At 35.3% G+C, this 11,682-nt stretch overlaps 2 protein-coding genes across 5 annotated transcripts; one reads left to right on the top strand and one right to left on the bottom strand.

Annotated features, from left to right (window-relative positions):
• Positions 1–82: 82 nt before the first annotated feature.
• Positions 83–3,392, bottom strand: LOC117619724. 3 transcript variants are annotated; one of them, XM_034349737.1, is made up of 6 exons: positions 3,289–3,392; positions 1,739–2,449; positions 1,382–1,440; positions 1,119–1,247; positions 852–987; positions 83–715 (listed from the first exon to the last, which is right to left on the bottom strand). In XM_034349737.1, the coding sequence occupies exons 2-6, from the start codon at positions 2,441–2,443 to the stop codon at positions 398–400; spliced, it is 1,347 nt and encodes a 448-aa protein (XP_034205628.1). In that variant the 5' UTR covers positions 2,444–2,449; positions 3,289–3,392; the 3' UTR covers positions 83–397. The 3 variants fall into 3 exon arrangements, with proteins under 3 accessions (XP_034205628.1, XP_034205625.1, XP_034205626.1); XM_034349734.1 differs by having other exon boundaries at positions 2,826–3,329; XM_034349735.1 differs by lacking the exon at positions 3,289–3,392 and having other exon boundaries at positions 1,739–2,809.
• Positions 3,393–4,395: 1,003 nt separating this feature from the next.
• LOC117619726 (acyl-CoA thioesterase 2) lies at positions 4,396–10,742 on the top strand. 2 transcript variants are annotated; one of them, XM_034349738.1, is made up of 17 exons: positions 4,403–4,579; positions 4,684–4,776; positions 4,950–5,017; positions 5,098–5,179; positions 5,583–5,629; positions 5,884–6,009; positions 6,372–6,449; positions 7,114–7,201; positions 7,300–7,412; positions 7,777–7,839; positions 7,918–7,973; positions 8,906–9,010; positions 9,165–9,221; positions 9,552–9,653; positions 9,783–9,831; positions 9,912–9,980; positions 10,067–10,489. In XM_034349738.1, exons 1-17 carry the CDS (start codon positions 4,564–4,566, stop codon positions 10,139–10,141), a joined length of 1,287 nt encoding a protein of 428 aa, XP_034205629.1. In that variant the 5' UTR covers positions 4,403–4,563; the 3' UTR covers positions 10,142–10,489. The 2 variants fall into 2 exon arrangements, with proteins under 2 accessions (XP_034205630.1, XP_034205629.1); XM_034349739.1 differs by lacking the exons at positions 9,912–9,980; positions 10,067–10,489 and adding an exon at positions 10,527–10,742 and having other exon boundaries at positions 4,396–4,579.
• The last annotated feature ends 940 nt before the right edge of the window (positions 10,743–11,682 follow it).

Below are 11,682 nucleotides of genomic sequence, written 5' to 3'. Positions count from 1 at the left end.
ATTGTGGTCACGGCTGTGGCATGGGCGCTGCCTCCCCCATAGGCAGTTTCTGGCCGGCTGCTGGTTCTGATCAGCAATGTTCTTCACAGAAATTTTATACACTATTGAATTTGCAATAAGAAAATTATTAAAAATAGTAGGTAGGAATCAAAGCATCTGTTCAAAGTAAGGCGCAGGAATCAATGATCACAAAATCATGAGCGGAAGATCTTATAATATAATCATTGGGATTTTTTTAGAATTGATGATGGCATGGCAGACCAACGTTTTATGTACAGCTTCACTTCCATACGCTGCCTCTCTTGCCCCTTCCCCACCATCAATCTAAAACACAATCATGAACCCCCAAGGAGGATGGTTCACAAGAATCAAAGAATTGCTTTCATCGGCCAAGTTATTACTTCTTGAACACCATGTCACCAGACTCATCTACATCGAAAAGCCGCTCCACAAAGTCATCCCAGCTTTCTGTCCTCCTTTTTAATGATTCACAAGGAGTCTCCCCGTTTGATCTTCCAGAGTTCTCCCCCTCTTCCGTTTCAGTAAATGTAAATGTTCCATACGGTGAATCAGAGTAGGCGTGATGGATATCCAAAGCTATTGCTCTCCGAAGTGCTGCCTTGTACTCCAGGCTATGTTCACGGACAAGGGACTTTCTTCGCTCCATCCTCTGCTTTGCCGGAACTTCCATAGTTCTGTCTTCCTCGAGCATTAACTGACCTCATGGGAAAAATAATACATCATTACTAGAACAAGGATAGAATCTCAGATCTTGAAGCTTAAGCTAGGTGGGATTATCATTTAGAAACCTTGCAGAAATTCAAACTGTAATGGAGGCTCTAAGGACTTACATCAAAAGCCTTTTGTGCTTCTCTCTCTATCCAGATTATGGCATGGTCAGAAGTAATATTGCAAGAAAGAACTATGTGCTCAAACCTCCCATCCACAGGCACTGCTGTTTTCACAACAGGCGGAAACCTTCCAAATCTGCAACCAGTAAGCTCCCAATGATTGACTGTAATTCAATCTATTTCTCACCCAAAAGTTATCAACTTATTATACGATGCAGGTGCCATTTAAAATTTAACAACACAAACAACACACGGAAGTTGATATACCTGAAGGGCTTCCGCTCAATAATGTGATAGAGACGCCCGGGTGCATATAATCTCCTTGGATCTGTAAGCATATTCTCTTCCAGCGTGCACGTTTCCTTCAAGCACATTATGCAAAGTAGACATGGCAAACTGTGCAAATGAAGGAAAGCAACCTCACTTAGCATCTCTAGAAGATAATACAGGTATAATCTGAATTGTATCAGTATATATTGCATTGGGCTACTAAATGCAAGAAAGGTGACAAAAAACGTACTGTGTTTTACCAGAAAAGTGATTTGAATAAGTTGTCTAAAGCGGTTGTTGTCCGAGGTAAGAAATCATCCTGGTTCATTATAGCAACTACATTAGAACATTGAGGACCTATAATCATATCCATGTGCAAAAAGCATATATTATTTCCGGCTGGTGAAGAACATTGACTCATTTCATGTGGCCAGCCTTATTTACTAATTGGTGGCAATTTTCCCTATCCGACATATTATATGTACAGTCCATGAAGGTTTTCTTTTCTTAACCATTCATGTTTCACTACATTATATCGATAAATTAAATCGTGTAAGCATTCGCCAATATACGTGGAACAAAGCACACAAGTTTAGAATCAAATGCGATAATCATACCTGAAGTACAATAGAATTGATAACATCTGCATATCTGACAGCCAGATTCAGTGACATACATCTAGAGGGGGCTGTAGCATAGCATCTAATCTTCTTCCTCTCAATATTTCCCAATTTTTTCAGATCCTGAAGTACCAACAATGTCAGCAATGCCACCACACCAGCCCCAAGTGAATGTCCAGTAAATGTCAGGGTATAATTTGGATACTTCATTACCAATTCCCTCAAAACTTCACACTCTGCATCAAACATCCACTCTGCTGCTTTCAATAGCCCATTGTGGACATAGCCACCATCAAATTTTGTCTGCCCAAGTTTGTTGTCAAGCATAACCGCATAATCACTTTCCTTAGCTAAATTGAGTCCCCTAACTACCAAGACTATATCAGAATGATCATGATCAAGATAGATCATGTAGGGAGGAACATGGCCAAAGGTTTCTTCATAGTCTTTACGTAAGATTACCCAATCAGGATTAATGCCATAACCTCCGAGGGGTGCCCAAAGCGGGTTACGGAGATCTTCCTCATAGAGTGCTAGAATTAGGCGACAAAAACGAGGGACAGGCTCAAATTCTTCAGCAGTGGCCAGACCCCAGTTTTCACTTTCACGGCCTGCAGTGTAGAGGCATTTCAGCCACACCCAACGAGCACAGGCCAGACAGTATACAGACTCAAGGATAGGAATCCCACAGCAGATTGACATGGATGCCTATGAAGCAAAGCATGTAAACACATATCAAAAACTTGATGCGAAATCAAGAAAAAACAAAGCAAACAATTACTTTGGGCCCTCCGCCCAGCTCAATAGATACACATTTGGGAATGGATTAAACTGAATTATAAATGGAAAATAGGCGTTGAACACTATATTTGGGTGAAATTCTAGAATCTAGTTGAATTGCAGAGCAGATTAACAGAAATAGCTCTAGATATCAACTAAACAAACAAAACTAGGAACTAAGATAGAGATCTATAGTTCAAGGTTTTCAAAAAGATTATCTCTATATATCAAAGTTACATTCTTCATTAGAATACCAACAGCTAAACAGGCACTATATGGAAGAATTAAGTATCAGAGATATTACATGTATCAAAGCTCAAAGTGCCACGAGCTTGCACCTAAGCAGAAACATATGCAGAATCTGTAACTTTGCACAGAACAGAGTGGCAGCTAAAGAACAGCAGTCTCAGACCAATATGGATCAAATCCCATGAGTCAAAAGTTGTAACTGAACAAAACCCAGATTCTGAAAATTTGGAACAGGGAAAGGTTGAGAATGAACCACCACCATAAAGATCATTAATTAGCTAAAACCCAGGTTCTGAAAATATGTTTGTGGAAAGAAAATGGGGTTTCCTATAAACAAAAGGGGTTTAGTGGGGGCTTGGGAGAGGTGAAGTTCGAGTTTTCTGTTCTGTGCTAACTTTGGATTGGTCTTCCAGGAGAAAGTATATAACATATATACATGCATCTATCTGTATAAATTTAAAAGAAAGACTCAAGGAGAAGAAAGAGATCTGCTCACTAAATTTGTGCTGAGGTCTTACCTGCAAGTCAAACTCATATCTTTTTGGGTTGCTTCAAGAATCTACTCACTAAAATGCTTTTATTCCACAAGGTTTTGTATGATCTTTAATCGTTGTTTCTTCATTTGGTTTTATGTGCTTAATTTTATTCTAAAAGATGATTGGGCATTGGCTGATTAGGCTTTGAGCCTTGAAATTCAATGCCAGTTAAGTTGTTGGGTGAGGCTCCATTTATATATTGCTTGGCCCAACATTTTCAGAACATGGGCTTTGTTCTGATTTGGACCCTTCCCTTCTGAACTTGAGAGCAGTGAGGCAAAACAAAACTTCAACGTCATAAAAATTGCAATAATTTGCAACCATTTAAATAAAAAAATTGTGAGTTTTTATATATATTTATTTTGGGCCTCAAAGCAAATAAGGGTTTTGACCAAAAACAAAGAAAAATGTCTTGTTATTGATAGATATTTTGTTTTGAATATAATTCGAACTCGGGTGTAGAGTGAGGAGCACATTCACTCTAGCTTACTTAGCTAAACTCATATCTACATTATTGATAGATTTATAATAATTGTAAAATGTATACAAAAACTCGTTGCATTCGAATGGAGAAAATAAATTTTGATTTTGGACAAAATGTTATTGTTGAGAAGAGGGATTCAATTAAGAAGAAATATTATTAGATTAAGAACTAGTTGGTAAGGTGAATTTAAATCAATATAATGATTGCTTTTTAAAAAATTCTCTTTTTTACACTACAAGATATAAAACATGATTATTGTCACTTCAAAAAAACTAATCATGTGAATGTTTTAAATTATTTTTTTGGAGTCGATAATAGTTTCCTAGTAATTTATTTATACTTTTCTCACACTCATTACTTGTTTATTATAAATGAAATAAAATTTTATTATGCAAATATAAGAAAAAGTAATTTAGATGATGAACATATTACTGAAATTTTTTTACCAAAAAAAAAAAAAAAACATTACTGAAATTGAGATTGTGTAAATTATAGAAGCTCATCATCACTGATACTTATGTCAGCCTCGAAAACAGCAAAACGGAATCCGGATCAGTCTGTTTTCTAGAAGCACCAATCTTTCTCTCCCGCGTAATTAAACACGTTTCTTTTTCTTCCCAACATTGGCCAAGGCACGTCAAGTCCAAACTTTTATCATACAATACGACGCACCAGATCCAAAAACCATCAATTCAACCATATAGTAGAGGCCTCTTTCTCTCTCATTTTCAGTTGAAACGATTGCAAGCACTTTAGCTTCACCAATCACCACCATGGATTCCGAATCAGGTCTGTCGCGAAAGACCAAAATTCAAACCCTAATTTCAATTCTCTGTTTAGTCTCTGAGCTTGCTTCTCTGTGTTCGTTTGTCCGTTTGATTTGCATTTTGCAGTGATTGAGTTCCTGGGCTGCGTTCCTCTGCTTCAGAGGCTTCCCAGCTCTTCTCTCAAGAAAGTCGCCCGGCTCGTCATTTTGAAGCACTACGGTCAATTCTATTATCTAATTGCTTCTTCTGCTGAATTTAAGCTTGGTTTCTATCGATAAATGTTTATACTTTATGCGCACATATACATATGTAATATTGGGTAATTGTGAATTCACTTGTTTGTATAGTTTTTATAATGGTATTGAAGATTTTGAGCGTGTTTCTTTGTGCAGATAGTGGAGAGTATGTTGTTCGTGAAGGTGAAACCGGAGATGGGGTTTACTTCATATGGGATGGGGAGGTTAGTTTGAATGTGTCATTGCTTATTAGTTACTTATTTTGGATCTTTGAGTGAGCTTATATTGTGGTTTTCTTACACAGGCTGAAGTTACTGGTTCAGTTAATGCTGATGAAGGAAATCGACCTGAGTTCAAATTGAAACGATACGATTATTTTGGTTATGGTGAGAACTGAGAACCTTTTTCTTTGAATGTAAGAAATTAGTTTACTTTCTGATTTTGGTTTTGGTGATGCTTACATGAGAATGCGTCAAAATTTTTGTCTGTATAAGAATTGAGTTTCTTGGATCAGTCCCTGGCCTGCAGGGATTTCTTGATTTGAGATTATCAGAGGGTATATGGAGTTGTTATCTTGGTGCATTTCTTAAGTTTAGGTGTCATGTTGTCATGAAACCAGACACATGTAGTTGTCCCCATTTTCTTGAGACGAAGTCTTGGTTTGGTTGAGGATATTGATTATGTATCTTGTACTTAGGACGTTTGGCCAATGATTTGCAATAATCTAGCTGGGATTGTAATTGTCACCATCAATTATCAAGGAAGTATAATGCGAAGGTAATTTTGCAGGTTTTGCAGCATTGGAACATCAGGCTGATGTGATTGCTTTATCTAAGGTAGTTGAAACGTATATATATTAGTTTAGCTTTTTTATTTCTTTTATTTATTTTTATTAAGCTTTGGGTGCTTGGAGATGGAAATCTACCAGGCTGGGATTAAATAGTAGATTGGGCGGCAATTGTAGGGACTATTGCATTGTTTTTCTGTGGCAATTACATCTTTCTGGTTGCTCAAGCTCACAAGGTTTTCCTTTAAATATTGTTTTATGTATGCTAATAGTGGCTTTCTGATTTGTTGTTGCTTATGGCAGTTGACATGCTTGGTGCTGCCCCATGAACACTGTACTCTTCTGCAGCCAAAATCAATCTGGAATGCTGATAAAGCTCATGATACGTGCTCTCTTGTTGAGAATATTTTGCATTTGGAACCAATTGAAGTATGTTTCTTCGAAGTTTTTAAGAGAATACTCTTATTATCTTTTATATTTTCAGTTCAGTGCTATACTGCTGTCTAGGAGATTTGATATATTGATTGTTTAGTTATGATGTGATGCTTATAGTGCCAATTGTACAGTGCTATCTGCCTTTAGTGATTGTAGATTTTTCTGCATGTCTAAGTCCACTATTATTTCTCTTCTGGATATGCCATATGTAAATTGATTCGGAACTTTGATTCTTTCTGCCTAGAAATATAGACTACTTAATATTCGTTTCATGGTGCCTGTTGACAGTGGCATTCTTATGTGCTTTTCTTTTATATTTTGATTGATAAGATTCTGTTCTCCTTTTGTTTTCAAAGGTAAACATATTTCAGGGGATTACTTTGCCAGATGCACCAAGATTCGGACAGGTTTTTGGAGGACAGTTAGTTGGACAGGCATGATTAAGTAACTTTTTCTCTTCCTCCTTAATATTTTTCTAATGGATGTTTCTCGATGAATGTATGGTAGATATGTTAAACGATATTGAAATAGTGTGATGAACTGTAGAACTTAAACTTGCATGCATGATCCTCCTAGTTCTGCCCCAAAAATAAAAAATAAAAAAGGAAAGCACAAAAGAGTACATCCTTTCTAAGTGCACAAAGTTTAACTCCGCACTTGTTTGAAATTGATTGCTTATATTCACTTAACAATCTTCTACGGTGATTTATGTTTGTCCAATATTAATTTTTAGTTGTACAATAATTTTTTATTTAGATTTGAACTTGATTTTTTATAAAATAATTCAAATGTGCTTATGAAAATATTGATATGTTTACACACCCAGTTTCTAATTAATTCGACTTGATTTTTTTTAAATAATGCAAAATTTGTTATAAACACAGTAAATGCAATGTTCTTTTTTCTTAAGTGAATGGCCATATTTGCTTTTTCTCTAATTTCCTTGCGCTTCATAATAATATCTGCAACTCGAAATGATTGTTCTTTTATCCATATAGTTTTGAGTTCATTCAGGAACAAAAGTTGTATCATGGCTGGGAATTTATTTAGAAGCAGTTCCATAGCATACTTGTTTCTAATATATCCTATAAAATGCAGGCATTGGCTGCAGCAACGAAAACTGTTGATTGTCTTAAACTTGTCCATAGTTTGCATGCGCATTTCCTGCTTGTTGGGGATTTTAACAGTAAGGATATGAGCCTAATATCTGAGGATAAGAATCTTAAATGTGGAGGCGATATAAATATATTTAGAAAGCTTATGTCTGTATTATTGCTTTTGCAGCACCAATTATATATCAAGTTCACCGAGTACGTGATGGGAAGAGCTTTGCTACTCGAAGAGTGGACGCAATACAAAAAGGGATTAACATTTTCACGATACTGGCTTCATTTAAAGTATGTGTTTATTTAGTCAGTTTACAAATGATCAGAATTTTGTTTTTGGTCGAACAAATGATCAGATAAAAATCTTTTGAATACTACTTTCTTTGCTTGTCATTATATTTTGCATATCAAAATGGCTAGGAGGTCAAGTCTTGATCAAGATTTGTTTATCAGATTGCAAAAGGTCTTAAGAACTAGGCCTTAATAATGGTATCCAGAGAGTCGATATGCCTGCTGAATGATGTTGTATAATAAATCATGTGTCCTAATAATATTGTAAATTTGCTTATCTTGAATGTATGCTAAAGTGGTAGCTACGGTTGAACTGCTGCAAAGTTACACGTTGGTTTTAAGATTGGTTAGATTTATTTTGTAGAAAGAAGAAGAAGGGTCTGTCCATCAGGAAGCAAAAATGCCATCCGTGCCTGATCCAGATACGGTAACATTTTCTAGCTTATTTACAAACAATTTACCAGCTGATATTGGCTGTAAATGTTGAACTCTTGATCCATAACAGCTTCTGTCAATGGAAGAATTACGTGAAAAACGTCTGCTTGATCCGCGTCTTCCAAGGTAATATATGTAGTTGCATTGTAGTTCTCTGCTATATGCAATCAAGCCCGTTCTAATTTTGCCTTGTAATTTATTCATTTGTTTTTTTCTTCTTTTTCCTTTCTGGGTATTGGGGAGTTCAGTTGGGATTTCTATTTAAACTATGTTTTTAGAGTATAGTTGAAACAGTCACATAGGTATGCATTTTACACTTTTAGCCTTCTGGAACAGAATATCCTGTCGGATACGGTAAAGGCTCTTCCCCCATTTGTATGACAAATTAGAGGGGATGGTTCATGGATCTGGACCTTTCATGGAACAGAACTTTCGTTGGCGGCAAACCATGGACAAAAAATGTCTTTCTCTGCACTGGCGCCTTCCATTTTGTATGAAATTGAATTTGCTCAAGTGGATGTGACATTTTCCTTTCTGAAAATTTAGTATCATTTGGATTTATTTTTGTTCCAAAGATATTGGCTTTGAACAGAACAGCCAGAGCATTCTGTTTAATGTTTTTGTAAATAAAAAAATTCAGAAAAGTTGCTAGCTGTTTAACTTTTTGTATTAGGCTTCCTCCATTAGCACAAAATTTAGTGAACAACCATCTTAAGTTTTATGAAAGTGTAATTCAAGGGTTTTTGCTTTTGTTGGAGAGTTTCTATAACTTCTGTGTAAAAGTTCCGATGCCAAAAAGCTATGTTGGTTGATAGCTGAAGGAAGAAATTGTTTGGTAAACATTTTATAAAAGCTGCTGTATGTAGTAGAAACTTTGTGCATAGTATTTCAAGAAATTTAATAGTAAGTGTTGTGAAACTTTGTGCATGGTTTTACTAAATGATCAGAATGATCATCTATTTTTCACATCATCGTGATTTTCATTATATGTGAAGCTTTTGTTTTGTTGGATAATTGATATCTCAAATTTATATGATACTAATGATTACTTGATTCAGGAATTACCGAATCAAGGCAGCTGCAAAGAAATTTGTCCCTTGGCCTATAGAGATACGATTTTGTGAGCCTAGCAGCTCAACCAATCAGACTAAATCCCCACCAAGGTTTGCTTGCTTTACTGTGTTTCGTAATCTAAATTTTTATTGTGCCCTCAGTATCCTTCACACTATGTGAAGATGGATATTTCTTTTTTGTTTCGTTGATTTACCAGTTTTGGTACTAAACTCTTTATCTAAGTAGAATTTAGTGACATTGCAGTTTGAGGTTCTGGTTTAGAGCAAAAGGAAAACTTTCAGATGATCAGGCTTTGCATAGGTATGCACCCATTTTATCAGTAAGCTAAGTTGATAGTTCTCTGTTTTTTTTTTTTGGGGTCAGTTATCGGGTTATTTATGTTTGTGAGTATCTAGCACATTTAGCAAATACATTCACAATGTAGCTCATTTTGGGCCTGCCTTTTGCCCTTTTTCATACATCCAAATGTAAGTAAAATTTCATGGAGCATTCAACATGGATTACTGATTATTGTTTTCCGATGTGGTGATTGTTTTGTATATGATTGATTTCTGTAGATATTCTATTGTTCATATTTCGATATCTGTATGTAGTTATATAATTGATTGTTGTTGTATGATTATTTTGCAGATGTGTTGTAGCATATGCTTCAGATTTGATATTTTCTGGTGTCAGTTTGAATCCCCATCGTAGAAGGGGAGTTAAGTCATCCCAAGTTAGTTTGGACCACGCGTAAGTCCTTTTCATATATGCAAGAGTGTGCAAGAGCCATAAATTGCATGGTGTCCCTTTTTTCTTCCATGCTGGTAGTGATTGAAAAATTCTTATTAAACATATATATATTTTTTCAATTTCTCTCAGGATGTGGTTTCACCGCCCAGTTAGAGCTGATGACTGGTTACTCTATGTGGTAAGTCTCAAAATCGATATTCTTTCTCACATCGTTTTGTTTTGTTAAAATGCTGATGCATGCATGCCTTCTTTTAACAGATAGTAAGTCCCATTGCCTATAATGCACGCGGATTTGTTTCAGGTCAAATGTTTAATAGAAATGGAGAGGTAAAAACTTTGCTGTTAGGTTTGTATTCATCCAAGCATTATTTAAGTGTGTGATGCACTAAAGTTATTGCATGTTTTGATGGCAGCTCATTGTTTCATTGACTCAAGAGTCCCTGAATAGGCCAATTAGACCAATATCTGCTCCCACATCTAAGTTGTGAGCTGGTGTTGCAGTATATCATGGCACCTAAAAGCGTGAAACCGGCAATCATGTCCCGGTGAACCAGTTTTAGTTCAGGTTCCGGGTTTCTGCACCGGGTTTTACAGCTAAATAGAATAATGGTATCATAGTATTTGTTATCAAAATGCTAGCAAGAAGTGTGTAATTTCAATTCTGTTAAGATGTAGCAGTTGTCCAGATTGCTGACATTGTCAGCCTCCAAACTGTAGTCCTTGGTCTCAGCATCATAAATTAACTAAAGAATGTTTTACCGTTTTATGAAGTGAAATTAAACATGTAATCGAATGTTTACAAGTTTAAGTGAAGCAACCTCTTCAAATATTTTTTTAAATTTAAAATTTTATGATTACTCTTGTTTTGGATAGGTGGCTTGTGGTGGATGAATCTACTTCATTACATATCTGTATCAAACTAAAAGCTGAGGGGTGAGGAGAGAAAAAGTTTAGCAGAGCATCCGGTCCTTGTCGGAAATCGGATTATGTCCATTTTCAAGTAGTTTCTCATGTACATGCTTTGATAATGGCTTTGCCTCATCTTCAAAATATATGACCAGTCTGTTGACGACATTAAGATTTCTTAAAAGACAATATAAATTAAAGATTTCTATACACTATCAATTTATTGACGACATTAAGATTTCTTAAAAACAAATCTCCTCATTCACAATATATATTTTTTAGTTTTAGAAAAAAAAAGTTCTTCATTAAGCTCGAATTATCTATCTTACTTTTATTTGGTGCAAAATGTATGCTAGCTCCGTTTAAATATTTTTCTAATGTAAAGCTTTAAATTCTAAACTTTCACCCAATTTCTACAAGATTATTATTATTATTTTAACACATTATTATTTTTTAAGTGGTTAGCCAAGTATGGCAGATAAAATATGAATGGGAAATTTGCATAAATACCACTTGAACTTTTAGGTAAGTGCATCATTACCACCTGAACTTTTAATTTTTATTTTCAACCACCTGAATTTTTTAAGTGTTGCAGTTCACCACCTATGTCTAACCCTGTTAAAATTTCCGTTAAGTTTAAGGGTATTTTTGTATGTTCCATATAACTAAAAATAAAATTTAAAAAAAAGGAAAGAAAATATGCCATTACTGCTAATCCACCCTATGCATCAGCGTTCAACCAAAATTTATTTTGGAACACATCACTAGCAGCCACCCCCTCGCTTTTCACCCCCCTCCCATTCCACAATGTATGATTCTCCTTCTTTATTATTTGCATAATAATAGGAATATCCTTCTTTTCTTTCTTTTTTACACAAAATAATAGGAATACACTTGAGCAATGTATGACGATGAAGAAGTTATAAGATAGAAAATTTAAACACTTCTCTTCCACTTAATATCAGATTGCCATGGTCCTATCATTAAATCTTTTGCCTTCCTACGTTTCTTGGCTTGTCGTTCAATTCAATGAAAGTTTTTATTTTGAAAAATAAAAATAAAAATCAAATTGCAATTACTCCCTCTTCCCCTATATCTAGTGAATTCACAAAATTTAACATTA

The sequence above is a fragment of the Prunus dulcis genome, chromosome 2 (assembly GCF_902201215.1).
Source record: "Prunus dulcis chromosome 2, ALMONDv2, whole genome shotgun sequence".
NCBI classification, from domain to species: domain Eukaryota; kingdom Viridiplantae; phylum Streptophyta; class Magnoliopsida; order Rosales; family Rosaceae; genus Prunus; species Prunus dulcis.
This window is presented reverse-complemented; position numbering and strand designations above follow the sequence as displayed.